We start from the raw sequence: 14373 nt of genomic DNA, 5'->3' as shown, positions 1-14373 counted from the left end.
TTCCGGGAAGAGGCGGGACTAAACGAGGGTTTTGACCTGTAACCAATCAGCGGTCATGCTGTTGACGCCAACGACCGAATTTCGACCGCTGATTAGACACAAATATTCCTCCCACGGAAGACACGTGACAGCACAGTTAACCCAATCAATTAACTGTACAAAAAAGCCATTGATAAATAGTTTCTGTATTTATCATGAAGCTATGCGAGATATTATGGAACTGTAGAATAATTGTTTGACTTTAAGATGCCAAACGGATAAATCTGAAGAAAATTGCCGGTCTAATTAAATATTTAAGCATATTTTTTTAGCTTATAATTATATTAAACCCTTTTATTTTGAGTAGAGACACATTATCGAATTAATTAAATTAACCATGTCAAATTGGAAAATAATGAAGTAGTTTTTTTTGTAAATACAATCCACAATCTGCACAATTTACAATACCAATATTATGCGAATTATGTATAAAAGTGAGGCATTTGGAGATGCCTACAAGTAAGCAACTATCTTTAACAAATAGCAAATTATATGCCACACATTTTGCAGTGAATAACAATCTGTTTTATCCATATCCACAAATTCCATTACTCAATTTTGTTCAAAAATAGCAGTGGATGACCCGAGTCCTCAAAGACACACTTATTTTTACTTGAAACCATTAAAAAAGAGCATGGTGTCATTAATGTATTTATATTCAGGGTCAAGAGCAAATCCTGTGTGAATATTTTCAATGAAACATTGTCATTGCAAAAGTCATTCTATAATATTGTGTGATAGCCAAATAATATTCTAGCATCTTCAAGAGTATATTTTAATACAATATACACATGGGTTTCAGCATAGTCATGTATAGTCAGACACTGTGCTCAGCTGCATTTTAGTATCATTCTACTATAGGAGATAAAAGCTCTATGCTGTCTGTATTTATTTAAACCAATCATGATCATATTAAGTGAATCAAAGAACAGGATGCAGTGCTGTTCACTCAAAACAGTGACAAAGGCATTTCCTTTGCATACAGAGAGGTGAGACACTGCCATTTAAATGGATAAACAACCAAACCAAACTAGCAGGGATGCTTTACTAAATCATCCAAACCCTCACCAAAGCTTGAGAGTTTCCATGTGTTGGTTGCTTCTCAGAGGTTGCAGTTGTTTCTTGTAGTAGGTGGATTTTGAAAAAGGTCATATATAGATTGTGGAAGAGGAGGAGGAGGAACACCACATGAAATGCACAACCAATAACAGGCATGTACTTGCAGTTTTCCTCTAGTGAATGAGATTAGGTTCAACCATGGAATGCATAAAAAGTAGAGACTAACTGAAGAGTGAAGCTGAGGGCCCTTAAAGAGCAAAACTACTGAGTGCCACTAGGCTGTGACTCCAATAGCTCTGGCTCCCATTTAAAAAACATTATAAACTGTCAATTGTTTGTATTAATGGGTCACTATATTTTTTCTAGTTTGTTTGCTTTTTCTTTTTTTGTTAATTCCCTCCTTCTGATTGGTGTTCTGATGGGTCATCTAAAAAAATTCATATTTACATGTTTTTTTAAGGCCTCAAAGAGAAGTACATTTGGAGATGTTGCCAACTTGATTGACATGTCTGGTCTGAAATGATTAAGAGGCCATTTGGATGGAACTGTCAGTGATTCATTTTGTGGTGACTCATTTGCTCAAGTATAATGGAAGCAAATTTCACATGAGTTTATAATCTGTTAAGTTTTATTCCATATATTCCCATCTATTATGGGCTGTGAATTCCTGTGTTCTTACACTTCCTTGGCTTCTAAAAATGTAAAAAAAAAAAAAAAAAAAAAAAAAAAAGGACATTTTGATTCCTTCCCCCTTTCACTGGAAGGTCAAAGATCAAATGTTGCAAAATGGGCAACTCTCTGAACTTAGTTTCAGAATTAACTTTTCAACAGGGCAGATTCTCGTTTTTGTGTGGGACTTTTTAAAGATGTCCTAATCACACAGCTGCCACATCATTGAGCAACAAATGTCTAGTTTTACAATCCACTGAGTAACTGCTGTAGTCATTTGTCATACAAGGGAAAATCCAAGTGACATCTCAGGGTTTCCAATTATGAATGATAGACTGAAACACATTGTACAACAAAATAATGCAGCAATCCTGTCAGTGTGTTCACACAGTCAAACAGCATTTTTAAAACTACAATCAGAAATGTGCAAATATAAAATATGGATATCTGGTACAAAAAGTAATATGTGCAAGTTTATCTGTAAAAACAGCAATATCACTTGTTCTTTAAAAGATAGCTTATTTGGTATAGTAAGAACTATAAAAACAACAGTGCAGCTGGATATTGTGCACTGCTGAACATTTACAATAAAAGTAATGACTTGAAGTAGCTCAATAATTAGATACCAGGTGCAGTTCTAAGTAAATGTGCAGTTTCTGAAAATAAATGTAAGGTGAATATTGTAGTAGATGCAAAGGTGTAGATATTTCCTGTTTTGTACATTTAGGAGTGAGAAGATTTAGTTGCTAGCAGACACTCGGGCCAAGACAGTTCGTGTGTGTGTGTGTGTGTGTGTGTGTGTGTGTGTGTGTGCGTGCGTGCGTGCGTGTGTGTGTGTGTGTGTGTGTGTGTGTGTGTGTGTGTGTGTGTGTGTGTGTGTGTGTGTGTGTGTGTGATGTATATAGAATAGAATAGAGATGCTTCATTAATCCCTGAGGGGAAATTTGTTTGCTACAGTAGCAAGAGTACAGTTTCCACCACCATAAATGCAAATAAATAAGTAAAAATGTGGAGTAAATAAAAAATAAACAATATCAATAATATAAAAAGCAAAATGTCCTATGTAAAGGATGTACAAATGTAAAAGTGTTTTATAGTGCAGATACAGTCCAAGAGTGCAAGAGCATAGGAAAGTGTGCAATTTCAAATTACAGAATAGGAAACAGATGCCACAAGGCAAAGAGGACTGAGAGTTATCTGCCAGCAACAGGTGATGCACTGAACAGATTTACTGCTTATAATATAATAATTTATTTATCTAATTATTTATTTCGGTAACTCTGGGGATCATTCATGACATTTTTGTTGCATTTTTCTGCTTTTTCCCCTGATGATGCAGTGGACCGGATGACCTGCCGGCTGTGCGGACGTGCCTCTGTGCGCATCCTCCTGCCTCCCTCCTCCTCCGGCGCACTCAGCTCGGGCTCTGATTGGCTGAGAGCAGCAGGAAGAGAGGAAGACAAGTCTGATCGTGCTCGCTGTGAAGTTCAACCAGACGAGCCAATTCAACAAACCTGCGCGTCCGCCATCACTCCTCTTTTCCACTAAAATATCGCTCCAGTTCCTCTGTAGCCGCTTCTGGTGTCGCGGCGGAGTCGGGACCAGTTTATTAGCGTCGCTTCCGCCTTTCAGGAAGAGTCTCTTTCCACAAAGTTTCCGGAAACACCGCACAGAGGGCATCGGAGCCAGGATGGCCGCGTACAAGCTGGTGCTGATCCGCCATGGAGAGAGCTGCTGGAACCAGGAGAACCGCTTCTGTGGGTGGTTCGACGCCGATCTGAGTGAGACCGGGGAGCAGGAGGCGAAGAGGGGAGGACAGGCCCTGAAAGGTAGGCTGTCACGTAATGTCATCCGGCCTAATCGGGCTTTCTCTCGGTCATTGGATTAAAGCCGCTGCGAGCTTATGCAACCTGCTGGGAAACAGGTAGTGGTTGTACTGCGACATTAGCAGAGCAAGGATGGAGGGTCACTGTGTGCTAAAAAAGCAGCCTTATAATAAAGTTTTACACGCAAGAAAATACACACTTGTGTAAAATAATAAAGAGTACAAATTACAAACAATAGGAAAATAAGGGGGAAAAACTAAAGCACTGAGATACAATACAGAAGCAATGGACGCATTTAACTTATTAGTCAGCAATGCAAGACTAAAATACAATATATCTCAACAGCAAAGAACAGAAGTAGGCCAGCATATTAAAAGAATAAATTAGAATAAAAGACTTTAAAGTAAATATTATTTGACTGCCTGTTGTTGTTTTTGCAAAGTCTACCCGACATGTCTTTAATGTTGATAAATTTGTTCATTTTTAAAGTCATATAATGTTTCAGTATATGCAATAAATTCTATTTTAACATTTGATGTGTTGAAACTGCAGAAATGTCAACATTCACTCCAGATGGCTGAAAACATTTTTGAGTTTTTATTATTTTGTGCATAAGCTGTAGATGTAAATTTAACAGATAATCCGAATGAAATTATCACTCACTGAAGAGAACTGAGGGATGAGGCAGACATCCTGGTGCACAATTAAGAGGGATACATCAAGAGATATGCTGCTAACCGGCTTGGAATCACCAGAACAGCTGTCCATTATAACCCCAGGAGGAAAACACACCACAGATCCACTAAGGACCATAAAGGAAGAGGCAGGAAACGGTGATCACAGTGGAATAGTAATAATTTCCAAAGCTGTTAGTCGTTCTGTTGATCCAGATGGTTGCAGTTAGAAATGAAATCGTGTAGAGAATAAACGCTGATAACTGGCATGGATGATCATTGGCTCTGATATTCAGCTTTTTCCCGAACTATCTATATCAGTTTTTTTCATATTTTTTCTGATTCTCGAAAAAACTCATTAATTTGAAAATGCACTAATCTGGTTCTGTAGTCACCACTCTGCAGTCCTGGTTTATTTCCCACCCTCAGTACTATCTCATTGATTACATGCGACACTTAATAGTCTGAAGGATCATTGTTGACTCCATTAATTAAACATAAAGAAACAAATTTATTTTAACAAAGTTCTGTGTTGGAGTTTTTGTCATTCAAAGTTTTTGCACCAGGATTTAAATTTTTGCTGCTAATGCATCAGTTATTGGTGTGTCCTTGATTAATTATAATCCGTATTTGTGTCAGGACTAAAAAGAAAACATATTGTTGGAACACTGCTTCATGTAGTCTCCCTACAGGTCTCTTTTTATGGATCATTCCACGTTCTGGTCCAGACTCTCCATAATCATGATTTGTAAGGTTTCCATTTCCATTAACATACCAGTAACATACCATAAGTTCGATCTAATGAAGAAGACCCAAACTGAGCCACTAATTGACTATCTATTTTTTCCAGACCACCAGGATTTCACCTAAGACATCCCGTCTATTTCTTCTTTTGAAGGAAAAAATAGATTTAATTTATTCATAAATGTGCCTTTATCTAAGAGTAAATAAGCATGAAGGAACATGATGCATTACATCCTTGTGGAGCACATGTCATCTATGATGCAATATTTTTTTCTTTAGCACACTTGTTGTGACAACTGAAAAGAAAAATATAAATCAGTGTCATTCAGATTGTAGGAAAAATGGAGTATGTTGTTAAATCGCTCTGCCAAGTTCCCTTTATTATCCATTTACTGTAGATTGCTGTTGTTTGCTGTGAGAGATTCTGTCTGTTCACTGTGCTGGGTTCTGTGACCCAATAATCCCCAGTATACACATCTTGCAGAGTGTGCCAGTACCTTGTGGCCACTGACTAAGCAAAAGCAAATGGAGAAATGTTAGTAGAAGGACAGTAAACTATGCAGATATTCATCACCGAGTCACATGAAAAATGGCTACAATACTCATTTTTTCTCCTTGTCGTAAAATCTCATTTTGACTTCCATGCAGCTGGGAATTTCCACATTAGTCAAATTCTTCTTCTTGGTCTGAAATACCAGTGAACACCTTTACCTTATGTTTTCTGTCTCTTTTGTCTGATTCACCTCAGATGCTGGCTATGAGTTTGATATTTGCTACACTTCAGTCCTAAAGAGGGCCATCCGCACCCTGTGGTTTGTTCTGGACAGCATCGACCAGATGTGGCTGCCCGTCCACCGGACCTGGCGCCTAAATGAGCGCCACTATGGTGGCCTGACTGGGCTGAACAAGGCTGAAACAGCAGCCAAACACGGAGAGGCACAGGTCAAGATCTGGAGGCGCTCTTTTGACGTTCCTCCCCCATCCATGGATGAGGGGCACGACTTCTATCAGACCATTAGCAAGGTGACAGCTCTGGGAAACAGTGACACATTGACTCTTTGTCTCTCACAAATGCAGGCCTCCTTATGACATCAGCACTGACTCACTCTTTTGTTGTAGGACCGGCGCTATGCTGACCTGACGGAGGACCAGCTTCCCAGCTGTGAGAGTCTCAAGGACACCATTGCCCGGGCGCTTCCTTTCTGGAATGAAGAGATTGTTCCACAGATCAAAGAGGGGAAAAGGGTGCTGATTGCCGCCCATGGCAACAGCCTCCGGGGCATCGTGAAGCACCTCGAAGGTAAGAGTGGAGACTTATGAGATGCCAGCAAATGCTGAAAGTGTTGATTAATTCCTAAATTCTGGAACATTTGCATTTAGTCAGTGTTTCAATATTATTCAACACTGATCTAAGAGTCTGTTGTTTGCTTTAAGATTCCTAGAGGGTTATTTTTCAAAATTAAAGTCAGAATTTATTACAAATGTTTTTTGTATTACAGATTATTTTTAACACAGTTCACCTGGGGTATTTTCATCATTCATTTATTTTATTTTCATTTCATTAGTCCTTGTGCTTTTTAGAAAAAAAAACGATTTGCAGTTATTCTACTAAGCATTTCATGCCGGTTAAAGTGATGAAACCTCTCAAAAAGCTGATCACAGCTACTGTTTCCAGTGCCACAGTCACACTAACTTTTTGTCCATTGAAAATGTCCTACATTCACCCCAGGAAGAAAATGAAATTGGATTTAGAAAGTAATAATTAGCAAAGAAATAAGAGACTGCAAATGATGGCACAGAGATAAAATACGGACTTTTGCAGTCATTGCTTTGAGGGTTACTTCTCATCATCTCCTGTTCCATGTGATGGTGAGGCTGCAATCATATTACACTTTCACCAAGCAAAAAGTAGTTTAGCTTCATATTTCTTTCATATGGAACCTGTAAAAATGTCAAATTCAGGCACGCATATGGGTTGTGAACAGTATTCGGTATATCATCATGCCCAGCTAGCATCACCTTAAGTAAAGCTCCTCTGCCTCAGTCTGCAACAGCTGCATGTAAATGCTCAGCATGTCTGTCCGTCATCATTTCTCAGGTATGTCAGAGGAAGCCATCATGGAGCTGAACCTGCCCACAGGCATCCCCATAGTCTACGAGCTGGACAAGAACCTGAAGCCTCTAGGACCCATGCAGTTCCTGGGAGATGAGGAGACAGTCAAGAAGGCCATGGAAGCTGTGGCTGCTCAGGGCAAAGTCAAGAAATAGACTCCTGTGGGACCAAGAGTACGAATCAATCTTGTCCTGTTCTTTTCTCAACTTAAAAAAAAGGTCATTTACTGTTTGTGTAATCACAGACATGCGCACATACAGGCACACAGTGTGCACTTTATTTGAGTTATACCCAGCTTTCACACAAACAAACAATCGGATTGGTCTTTAGTTTGTGTCGTACAGAATCATGCATTTCATTATTAGACTATGGATTTCAGCTGTTTTATGGTTTAAGCACTGGCCAAAATGTAAATTAGGGACCAGCAAACAGGAGCAAACATAGATCACAGATGCAGACTTCCCAAGTATTCCTCCCTGTTTAAAATCCATGTAGGTGAAACTCAGTGGGAACAGTATATCCTATAAAGAAACACTGGCTGTTGTCAAAAGGGCATGTTTATTTGTTCTGCACTGCTAAATATTGTTTGCTGTGGCATTGTTTGAAAAAGAATAAACGTTGTGAGCCATTGTGTGATGAAATCTTTTTATTAGTGTCTGGTGTCATTTCCCCTAAGGTATCAATAAAATATTTCTATTCTATATATTTCCTGCACAAAATAATATATATTAAAAAAAGAAGACCGCTCTAAAGTAAATATTGGTTATAAATACTGTAAGTGTGTGATTGTTTACACTAAAGAACATGCTCCACTTGTCCATGTTGCTTTCACACGTGCTCGTATGAAGGTTTTAAATGAAGAATAACTTGTGTGGGTGTAAGCTATCCCTTAATAAATTCTTGAGAAGTATTTTTCCCACCAGTTCTGGAGAACACAAAATGTTTTGGAAATTAATCAAAGCTTTCACAACATCAGAAACATTTTATAAATAATAGTTCCCTAGTCAGAAATACTCATTCTGAAGCTGCTCTTGTGTTATTTTTCCTAGAATAAACTGCTTATTTTTACTTCAACATGAGCAGGGTGTTTATACAGTGAATTATATTGCATATTACATTTAAATCAAATACTGCCTACAGAAAAAACTAAATCACTACAGTTGCTAGTTCTATTTTGATTGCCAAATTGTCCAACACCTTCTCCAACTGATACATTTTTAAGAAATTCAGTACTGATAATTGTAAATTGTAAGGAAATAATAGCTTTAAACACCTCCTCTATTTTTTTTATTTTGTAGACATGTCCATGGGTTTTTTTTTAATGTGCCAAACAACATGAGTGAAATGAGCAGCCAACATTATGGCTGAGCATTTCTACTTTTAAATTGCTTTAAATGAATGCTAAACAACTTGAGGAAAAATATCTTTGTAGTTTTTTCTGAAAGATGGTGGCGATTTGCAATATATATATATATATATATATTTAAAGGACGGACTGAACTTTACCACACGAGATACCATAAAAAGTGACTGTCACAGAAGAAAAAACACAACATAAATCTATTCTTTTCTGTCAAAGAATAGCTGACTTCGCATTAAGTTAATAACATTATGCTTGCTGTGGCACTAGCTAGTTAGCCTTCTTTGAGCCTTTTTTCCTCGTGTAAGCGAAGCCTCGCTACTGACTGGAATATAAATACAATATACATCTGGAATTTAAAATCAAATTACACTGAATTTATAATAATGTTGCACTTTTTATCGTAGGCCTATCAATTCTAAATTGATTAGCAATAATCAAAATATTTTGAAAACAACCATAAATACTTTCTGCTTGTTGTATAAAATTTGTACTGCAGTTTAAGTGGAGGAAACATTGAATGCTGAAAAAAAAGAGGAAAAAGTAATGGTTATGTGTAGGCACTAAGTCTGGAGGGATTTAAACTGTTTAGGATTCACGCATGGCATTATCTGCCCGCATGTGCCCATATCTATGCCCAAACCTGCCTCAACAAACATGGCGGATGAAGCCGTCCCACTTCTACTTCCGCTCACTGTGAGATCAGCCAATCAGAATCCACTAGGGCCCTTCCTCTCAGCCAATCAGCGGATGATCTGCTCTTCTCGAAAACATGTCGCCCATGAAGCTGTGTGTTCCAGGTGAGTCCCGTAAATGTGTCTTTTCTACCACTTTGGACGTAGCTATACCACTTTTCAGACCGTTTATTGGCATTGTGATCACTTTGTGTTGTGAAGGCGGCGCTATTTTGCTAGAAAGTGTAGTCAAACTGCAGTTTGAAAGTGTATAAATCCCGTTAATTATTTCCAGCTGCCATGCGTTGAGTCACTTCCAGCGCATTTAACGTCTTTTCCAATTACGTTTTAATTATCGGCAAGTTCTACCAGAAAAAGTTGGTGTGTTCAGAGCTATCGTTTTACATTTTTACCGTATTTTTTTTTTTTTTTTTTTTTTTTTTTTTTTTTAAGCACTGTGAGTTCCTGACTTTTACTTTCCTCAGCAGGTTTCATTAGCTGCCCTGCCCATCGCCTCAGGCAGGATAGCACATTCCTTTGCTCATATGTTTTGACGCACCCATGGGAAATCCGCAGTTTTATTATGCGATTGTTGGTAGTAAATATTATCACAATGTAACATTTTTGCCAAATTATATGGGATGGAAGCAGGATATCAGTGCATTGAAAGCTCATGCAGGATTAGCATTGCGTAATGATAGTAATGGGTTGTAAGAGCTCAAAATGATCAGGTAAATAATTAATTGAAGGGAATAAGGAGGGCAATATTGCACAGAGGTGACAGATGAGGTTAATAGCATTTGTTTCATTCACTTTGTCCAGTGTGTGTGCTAAAACACTAAATCTGTCACTACACCTGTGCAAAACTCTTGTTAAAAGTCTCCAAATACACACTGAGCTACCTCCAAAAATGTGCAACAGTGAAGTAATCCACCCAGATCCTGGCTTAAATTGTCTCATGATCTGATCAGCTTGCCGATGACAGCCTAAATAAAAGTCACATGTATTAAACACATGACATTTGCTTTGTAAAATTGGGCCTCCTTGCAGGGATGGTCCACCTTTATTACCAAAACACTGACATATTGTGCTAACAGCAGTTGTTTCTCCCACTGACAAAAACCTCTGCTGTCTCTTGTTCGTGCACCAGGTGACAAACTATGCAGTGTAGAAGACTGTATTCCTGGCACAGGAGTATATCTGCGACACGGCTACATATACTCCTCACTAGCAGGCTACGTGCTCAGGAAAAACGAGGGAGAGGAGGTGAGGTTGGGGAGTGGTGGTGAAAGCTTTAGAGATAACGAAGAGTGTCGGAGTGAAGGTATTGTGCAATCTGCGAACATGAGTGAGCTGAAATGGGTTTGTGCAGTGACTTTAGTGGAATCTGCACAGCGCTGTAATTTGTGTGTCAAAACTGAACAGGTTCTGTGTGACCTTTGTGCACATTATTTTTTTTTCTAGTTACCAGTGATCTCAGTTGTGAGGGAAACAGAAGCACAACTACTGCCAGATGTAGGAGCAATAGTCACCTGTAAGGTATGCAGTGAAATCACAGACAGTTTTTCTACTGTGATGAACTGATTTCATACAGTTTAGGTTTAGATCAGCTTTTTTAAGAACTGGTTTGTGTTGGTTTTAAACTCGACAGGTGACCAGCATCAACCCCAGGTTCGCCAAAGTCCACATCCTTTATGTAGGCTCCACACCGCTGAAGGACCGCTTCAGAGGGACCATCAGGTAACCCCTATAACTGGCTCTAGTGATGCACACTTCTGTGTTTGTGATATTCTCTTTCCTAAACGCAAGTTCATTCTCTCTGCCTCAACAGAAAAGAAGATGTGCGTGCAACGGAGAAAGACAAGGTATGTTTGAATTCATATTTTCACTGTGATCAGTCATCAGGTTTCTCTTCTGTGCACTTATTAAATCAAGACGGCATGCTTACTGTTTCCTGCTTGTTACAGGTGGAGACATACAAAAGCTTCAGACCTGGTGACATCGTCTTGGCAAAAGTTGTATCCTTCGCCAGACCTTGAGGCAAAGACAAGTAAATACCTTTTTCGAGAGCAAACAGTGAAAGCAATTCATCAACTTTCAGCGTTGAAAACTGTTCAGCTCATTCCTCAGCTACGCTTTTTTTTTTTTTCGCTAAAATTCCTGAACTTGATGTGACACAGGTACAGCAAGAAAAATCATTTCCAAGACAGTCTTGTTATGGTCTTTTGGAGTGTTTTGGTGTTAAATAAAAGGCATGTGAGGATTATAGTGTGTCACAGATGCACATATCACTTTTAAATCAGTTTCAGCTGCCTTTACGTGTTCACTGCTACAACATTTCAAAAGAAAAAAACATTTCTAAGAAGAATAGATCTTTTCATTGTCTGATTATATTTTATTTGGTGGTTACTCTACGCTGCACTTCTGCATTGTTAAAACCTTGACTTGTGATGTCAGATTTCTCTGGGCGACGTTCAGTCTAACTACCTGTTGACAACAGCAGAGAATGAACTGGGAGTGGTGGTGGCGCACAGTGAAGCAGGTAAATCTCACTCGGTGACACAAAACCTCTGCTTGGTCAAAGTTTTTTTAATAAATCTTCAAAAAGCACACGAGGACTCCAGCACACAGGTCAAGTATCCCGTTTGAACACAAGGTGGTGCCAGCTGGTGGGAGTACCTATCTAGATGACTAGAGAGATAGGTGTGTTACTGTCACTTAAACACTACAGAAGAACTCAAGTCATTTGCATAGAGAGAGAGCCATGTTAAACCATGTGTAGAATTGTAATAGAGCAGGCATGTAGTCGCTTCATATCTAACGGTGATAGAGCGCTTTCAACACAGTTATAATTGTAAGAGTGACGGTATTCCTTTTCTTAAAATATGCCCAGTCTGATATGATTCATATTTGCCACACAATGTTTGTGGTGAAATTCAAAAATGAGTCATTGGATGCATTCATTAAAAAGTTTGGTAAGAAACCTCATGCAGATTACTCAGAGGATTTATCTTTGTAAGTTTGGAGATGCCATGGCCTTGTTTGCATTATCGTCATGTCAAAATGTCATTTTCTCCAATACTTGGTACGTTGGTTTATGATCAAATACTTGCAAAACTAATTACATTTCTTATAGGCTTGGCTGTACCTTTTAGCATGGTGCTCATGAGCAAATATTAGTATGCTGACATGCTTAGCTGTAAACGTGGCGTAACGTGTGCTAAACATCAGCATGTTAGCACTGTTATTCTGCGTATTCCATGTTTTTTCAGTTTACCTTAAAATACAGCCCTACAGACTTCCTATCACCACAGTAGACTATCTTTTTGAATATTCTATATTGTTATTGTCATTTCTCTTGAATTTCCTCACACCTCCACTACATTTTTCTGTAAACCAGGTGCCCAGATGGTTCCCATCAGCTGGTGTGAGATGCAGTGCCCACGAACACACGCAAAAGAGTTCCGCAAAGTGGCACGAGTGCAGCCTGAATATCTGCAAGCATGAGAACCCTGAAACTTCTTTCTACCACAAGGAACACACAACTTCCCCGTTCTCTTTCTTCAGTTGCTGTCGTCAAGTAGCCTCCCAGCTCTGAGAGACTGGGCGACATGCGATTCATCGGCTACTTTTGATTTCATGTCTGTCTTTTCTTCTTTTTTGGGCGCTTGATGCCTTTCTTTGATGGAGACAGGAGATGTGGCTAAAGAGAGTAGGGTTATGACATGCAGCAAGTGGTCCGGCCAGTCGGAAATCAAACTGGGGAGTCGCTGCTGGTGCTATGTGCCCCCTCAGCTGCCAGGTCGCTATTGGTTTAATGCCCTAAATCAGTTTCTTAACCGCTGTCCTTCTGCACATTCTGTCATCCTTTCTTTGAGAACACTGAGGAGACCATACTGCTAAAAAGTGCCAGAATAAATTCTAAACAATGTGATTCCAGCAATGTGGATATTCGAAGTTGCCTTTAAATTTCCTGATTTGAACTGTATCAGTTCACTCAGGATGTTACACTGAAGCTGCCAAACTGTGACAAAGCTAACAAGATTAAGGCTTCTTTCACACATGCGAGGATTTACGCTGTTTGAGCGATATGTATTATGGCAAAGTAGTACTGGTTGCTTGAAAGATGAAGTCTGTCGATTCTCAGTTCATTGTAACCTTAAGAGCTTCAGTGAAAGGAAACTGGACTTCTCTTCCAGATTGTTGAAGGCATTTTCACATCTTCTTCAGCTCTAGCTGACTAGTGGGGAGCAGCTAGAACTTCAGAACACCTCCAAGAACCTAAAAGAGAGGTCTGGTTGCTTTTTACTGAAGCATCAAGAATTACTTAAACGATGAGGCAGTTGGTGCAGATGGTTCAGACTCTCATGCTAAGGAATACTTTGCATTTTGCATCAAGAGGTAAATGCGAAGGACAGTAACTGATTCGACCAGAAAGCTGCAAGGGGCAGCGCTGCACTTGTTTTGCATGTCATCATATATGCAGCAGACCTGTTTTTTTTGTTGTCATTTTTACACATTAACTTTGAGACATTTTCATGTCCTAAGGTTAATTTTTCCTTAGCCCTAACCAGCATTTCCAGTTTTGAGTAACATGACAAATGTTTTCCACAGTTATAAAAGAAAATGAATGTGACAGTCATTAAATCACATTTACAACAGCTACCATGCACGGAATACTGAAGTACAGCCTATGATAGTCAGAATATTTTTGTTTTCCAGCACATTATCACAACTGAAAGACTATGAGCCAGCAACCAAGCAATAAAGCTTCTGTTTTTACTTTTTATTTTGAAGTGTATTTTGACTTTTCTTATTCTTTCTTCACTTTACAGCAGATGTGCAAGAATGGAATAAAATGGCTATCAAATGACTATCTTGTTTGCAGTTATTTGTTTTCCATTTTAGAACACATTATTCATCTTTTTTTTTTTAAAAAGAGAAACTGAAATTTTAAACTGTGGTGACAAACACTGACCCACATGGAATCACAGAGTCTCTTAAAACAAGATGCTGTTCACAGTATTTTTTCATAAAAACTGGTCAGTCTCTAACTGTAGGACAGGTGTATATACACACAATATATACAACTGGCAATTTGTTTTTATTCACTAATGCTCATTTATATACACTGAACAGTAATCTGTTGTAAATCCTTCAGTGGAGCAGAGCAATTGTGTGAATTAACAGTTAATTAACATACAAAACCGATCAA

At 38.8% G+C, this 14373-nt stretch overlaps 2 protein-coding genes across 2 annotated transcripts; both read left to right on the top strand.

The window, feature by feature from the left end:
* The first annotated feature begins 3193 nt into the window (after window positions 1–3193).
* Window positions 3194–7765, top strand: pgam1b (phosphoglycerate mutase 1b). The gene is made up of 4 exons (XM_022208318.2): window positions 3194–3596; window positions 5760–6034; window positions 6131–6311; window positions 7110–7765. Exons 1-4 carry the CDS (start codon window positions 3458–3460, stop codon window positions 7277–7279), a joined length of 765 nt encoding a protein of 254 aa, XP_022064010.1. The 5' UTR covers window positions 3194–3457; the 3' UTR covers window positions 7280–7765.
* Window positions 7766–9207: 1442 nt separating this feature from the next.
* exosc1 (exosome component 1) lies at window positions 9208–14032 on the top strand. The gene is made up of 8 exons (XM_022208326.2): window positions 9208–9284; window positions 10309–10424; window positions 10623–10697; window positions 10810–10898; window positions 10990–11023; window positions 11126–11176; window positions 11616–11700; window positions 12559–14032. Exons 1-8 carry the CDS (start codon window positions 9257–9259, stop codon window positions 12663–12665), a joined length of 585 nt encoding a protein of 194 aa, XP_022064018.1. The 5' UTR covers window positions 9208–9256; the 3' UTR covers window positions 12666–14032.
* Window positions 14033–14373: the final 341 nt, after the last annotated feature.

Source organism: Acanthochromis polyacanthus, chromosome 3 (assembly GCF_021347895.1).
Source record: "Acanthochromis polyacanthus isolate Apoly-LR-REF ecotype Palm Island chromosome 3, KAUST_Apoly_ChrSc, whole genome shotgun sequence".
NCBI classification, from domain to species: Eukaryota; Metazoa; Chordata; class Actinopteri; family Pomacentridae; genus Acanthochromis; species Acanthochromis polyacanthus.
Note: the sequence above shows the minus strand (reverse complement) of the source record. Positions and strands in the feature narration are given on the sequence as shown.